At 37.9% G+C, this 5,000-nt stretch overlaps 1 protein-coding gene across 1 annotated transcript in view; it reads left to right on the forward strand.

Annotated features, from left to right (window-relative positions):
• The window catches only part of LOC106868615 (attractin-like protein 1), an 82,747-nt gene that overhangs the window by 39,170 nt on the left and 38,577 nt on the right, over positions 1-5,000 (forward strand). The window contains exons 20-24 of the mRNA XM_052972611.1: positions 398-481; positions 1,373-1,467; positions 2,416-2,485; positions 3,447-3,598; positions 4,502-4,560. Coding sequence (XP_052828571.1) covers positions 398-481; positions 1,373-1,467; positions 2,416-2,485; positions 3,447-3,598; positions 4,502-4,560 — 460 coding nt within the window. The remainder of the gene's footprint in view (positions 1-397; positions 482-1,372; positions 1,468-2,415; positions 2,486-3,446; positions 3,599-4,501; positions 4,561-5,000) is intronic.

Raw genomic sequence — 5,000 nt, forward strand, 5'->3', positions numbered from 1 at the left:
GTACCCTTATCAGACAGGTAGTCATGATGGATATATTGGGTTTCATATATTTGTACCTCAGTGTCTCTTTGTGGCACCTCCAAGATTGGTGGGACTGCTTCAGTTTCTGGTAAGTTTTCAGTATATATATATATATATATATATATATGTAAAATTAGTATAAACAGCAGTTTGCAATGTACCACCAAAAAGGAGAATTACAAATGTCACTAAATGTGACTAGGGTGTTAGGAAACACCTACATTGCTAGAAATAAGAGTTAAAATGCTCTAATAGTATAGTTAAGGCACATGAATGGAAACATGTACACTAACAGGGACCATAATCGTCCCAAAAATGCTGATATATGTATGTATTTGTGTATCGACTTGTCAATTCCAGATTTATAACCTCTAACTATTCACGGTTTCTATTTTAACCTCTAGGTGCGACACATCAGAAAAATATATTGGGAACCCAAATGATGGTGGAACTTGCTATTGTAAGTTGTTCATTTTTGTGCTATTTTCATATTTTATTATATGTCTTCATTTGAAATCTGTGTGTGTGTGTGTATACATATCTATAAATATAATTTATATATTTATAGAGAGAGAGAGAGAGAGAGACAGTGAAGGCACTTGGCCTAGTGGTCAGGCTGTTTCACTCACAATTACTAGATTGTGGGTTCTCTTCCCAGACCAGGTGGTGCATTGTGTTCTTCAGAAAAACACTTTACATATTACTCCAGACCCCCTTCTGATCTGCAGGAAATATTGGTCTGCTCCCCTAGCCAGCGAGGTGGCATCATTCGAAGGCTAAAACAATGCAAAGTGCATTGCAGCCAGTGATGTGTCACAACAGTCCCGTCGGTCACGTAATCATGGGAGATATATTTATATATATATATATATATATATATATATTTTTACTGAGATGAATCACAAGTAAATTATGATGAAGGTTAGTTCTTTCACAGAGGAAGAAATTCACTTCAGAGGAAATAAAATTGAATTTGCTTGGAAAGGATGATAGTTAACAGTAATGGTGACATTGACTGAAAATCTTTTGTCCTCCCATAGCTAGGGATTAGTGGTAGACCGTATTAAAGGAACAGTGGTATAGAGACTGTCAAGTCAACTGTGACAGATTATTAGATGGACAGAGGTAGAGAGGGTCTTGGGTGGATAGTGGTAGGTCTGATCTAGAAACAATGATATTCTTGCAATTGATATGAATTCAGGATCCAGGAGCTGCTGGGTGGTGTGTGTGTGTGGGTATGGAGAGAATGCTTATTGTGTGATCCTTAATATATATTATGTATTTTCACTGAATGTGGTATGGTATGTGTGTATATGTAACTTATTCATTTCCTGTCTAATTTATTTTTTAGATCAGTTATTAACAGATTACCAGTTTACCTTCAACCTGTCTAAACCAAATGATCACTATTACACTCAAATCAACTTCATGAATCGTCCTTCTGCCGTAAGTCGTTATTCTCCATTCCTCTCTTAATAAACATCAATCACATCTATGAGAGACAACTCTGAGATTGGCTCCCTTCAGTTTTTCTACTGCGGATTCTGTCATTATTTTAGTCTAGGAACATCATCATAATAATAATAATAATAATAATGAATCAAAACTTGAAAGAGTTGGTCCATATCTATGCAGGTTAATATTTTGGCATTATAAGATCAAAGCTGTTGATCTTGTGCCTATAATAGGTCTGAAATTTTGTGTGAGTGGGTAAGTCAATTACATTGACCCCAGTACTTGACTGGTACTTGTTTCATCAACTCCACAAGAATGAAAGGCAAATTCGACCTCAGCAAGACAAATGAAGTGTTGCAAAGCATTTTGTCTGGCATAGGAACGATTCTGCCAACTCACTGCCTTAATAATAATAATAATAATAATAATAATAATGAAGAAAAGGCATCGGAGGGGTGATGCATACCCTGCACGCATACAAGGATAAAATAAAATTTAATAATCTTAGACGAATTCATATTTCAACAAAATGGCCTCAAGAGTTATTTCCCTTATTTATCGTTTCTGCAAAGGTAAACAAAGAAAAAAAAAAGAAAAAACACTGATTCACCAAACCAAAATTTCATGAGTTCCAGCCACTCACCCAATGAGGATTTCTGCCAAATTTGGTGGAGATCCATTCAGCCGTTTTCCAGTAATTTTGCAAACACACAGACAAAACAAGCGACTACAATACCCTGCCAGAACAGACACAGTCGCCTGGGGGTAGTCTTCTGCATGGAAAGCAGACATTAAATGATGATGATGTATATTGAAATATTTTGAATAAAGATTTAGGTCTTGTGTTGTTGTTGTTGGGTTAATACAAGAAAGTGAAAATTTGTTGTAATGGCCGTCATTAACGGTTTTAACCGTTTCTTTTTCTTTCTTATTTCTTAGGGTGACCGTGATGTTGACTTCTCAGTAAATTGTTCTCGATTTGCAAATCTCAATATATCGTATAACTCAAGTAAGTCCTTCTTGTTAAACTCTCTTACACACATTGCCTGGTTTATCTGGTGGAGGAGGTGGCTGTGATGACAGTAGCGACAGTGGGGGTGGCGATGGTGACAGGGACGACAATCATGATGATAATATTGGTTTCAAACATTGATTCCAGTGTGGAAACTGGTATTTATTTTATTGCGGATGAAAGGATGAAAGGCAACGTAGACCTCGGTGGAATTTGAACACAGTGTGTGAAGACAAACAAAATGCCACTAAGTATTTCGCCTGGCAATGCTAATGATTCTGTCAGCTTTGCTGTCTTCAGTTATAATGATAATATTGGTGGGGATAATAACGTACAATGATGGCAGCAGCAGCTAGTAATAGTAGTAGCAGTAGTAGTAGTAGAAGAATTTCCCACTTCTGCTAAAGTAAATGTTTCCTGTGGAGTTAGCTAATTGATTGTCAAGATACAATATCAAGGATACAACATGGTTCTGACTTTTATAGAGGGTGTAATGTAGTGATGGTGAAGGCTGGCTCACTGGTTAGAGCATCGAACTTATAACTGTGAGGTAGTGAGCTTGATTCCTGGACTGGGCTGTCTGTTGTGTTCTTGAGCAAGACACTTTCTTTCACATTGCTCCAGTTCACTCAGCTGTAGAAATGAGTTGTGATGTCCCTGGTGCCAAGCTGTATCAGCCTTTGCCTTTCCCTTGGGTATCATCGGTAGCTTGAAGAGAGGAGGCTTCTTTCAGTTTCTGTTTACCAAATCCACTCACAAAGCTTTGGTTGGCCCAAGGCTATAATAGACGACACTTGACCAAGGTGCCATGCAGTGGGACTGAACACAGAACCATGTGGTTGAGAAGCAAGTTTCTTACCACACAACCACACTCAATCCTTTTCCTGTCCTCTTTTATCTATAAACTTTTTCATCATTTGTATATGAATGTCATCCTTTGTGTGTTTCTTTCTTTCAGCTTCCGAACCAGCTGGTAAAATATTAGACTCCGGTGCTCGGTGCTATAATTACAAAATGAAATTTTCCCACAAACAATACACATTCGGAGAAACTGATAACACCACCTTTTATGTATATGTATATGGCTTCAAAACACCATTTTCTTTGCAGGTTAGTTTATTTCTTTACTTTTTTTTTTCTGTTGTTGTTTTTTTTTGTATGTGTGTGTGTGTTATGCTTAGTGAGAGATGGATTTATGGCAGTGAACCATTGGCTGTCGGAACTACCATCATGAATGCTCTCGTTGTAGCCAATCAGAGAAAGGAACGAATCATGCTCACCATTACATTACAGAGCAAGAAAACCAATGCCTGGATTCAACAGCATTACAAGAGCCAGCAACATCATAAAAACCATCAAAGAATACAATTGTAGATGGGTTGGCCACATTGTGCGACTGAAAGATAACAGATGGACAACAAGGGAGATGCAATGGACACCAAGACAATGGACAAGATCACAAGCCAACCAAAGACAAAATCGTGAGATGATCTCACTTGCTATCTGGGGCCTCCATGGCTATGACTGACCAGAGATAGACAACAGTGGAAGAAGTCCAGGGAGGGGTTCCTCTTTCAAAAGCAATGAAGTCCTGGAGAGGTGGAGGTTGAGGGGCTTAAATCTACAATGATTTTGTTTTGATTTTAGTGAAGATGGTTGGTTGTGATGATGATGGTTGAATGGAGATGGTCGATGAAGATGGTTGGTTGTGATGATGATGGTTGAATGGAGATGGTCGATGAAGATGGTTGGTTGTGATGATGATGGTTGAATGGAGATGGTCGATGAAGATGGTTGGTTGTGATGATGATGGTTGAATGGAGATGGTCGATGAAGATGGTTGGTTGTGATGATGATGGTTGAATGGAGATGGTCGATGAAGATGAGATGGTTGTTGTTGTTGATGATGATGATATATTGAAGATGTAACAATGTTGATGACATTGATGATGACAGTGAAGATGGCCCCCTAGTGTTACCAACTAATCTGTTATCTTTTCTTGTTTCTCTCAGATAACGTTCACACAACAGAGAAATATCGACCTGGTGAATTTTTTTGTCACCTTCTTTAGGTAAGTCCTATTCCATTATTTATAGAATTTCTGTGACATTGTTCTGTCATTCTTTCTTCCAAATTGAGCCACACATCAGCTCACTGCTCCTTACAGAAACACTATGGTCATTCACAGCCTTTAAACCGTCTCTTACAACATTGGTTCCGAATTCTCAGCCATAACTTCATCTCTTGAAGAAACCTGAAAGACAACAGTGTCCGTTAATTAAATAAATCCCAGTATATGACTGGTATTTATGCAGACAAAAGACAGAGGTGACCTTTGTGGCATTTAAATGTGAACAAACTCAACAAAAAATGCTGTTTGCTGTTCTACCTATACTGTTTCCAATCTACTGCTGACATAATTGGAGATAAAATTCATTAAAATCTGAGGTGAAATTATACTTTCATTCTTCCAGACAAGTCAATAAAATAAAGTACCACTCGTGTTCTGGG

This window comes from Octopus bimaculoides, chromosome 14 (genome assembly GCF_001194135.2).
Source record: "Octopus bimaculoides isolate UCB-OBI-ISO-001 chromosome 14, ASM119413v2, whole genome shotgun sequence".
Taxonomy (NCBI): Eukaryota; Metazoa; Mollusca; class Cephalopoda; order Octopoda; family Octopodidae; genus Octopus; species Octopus bimaculoides.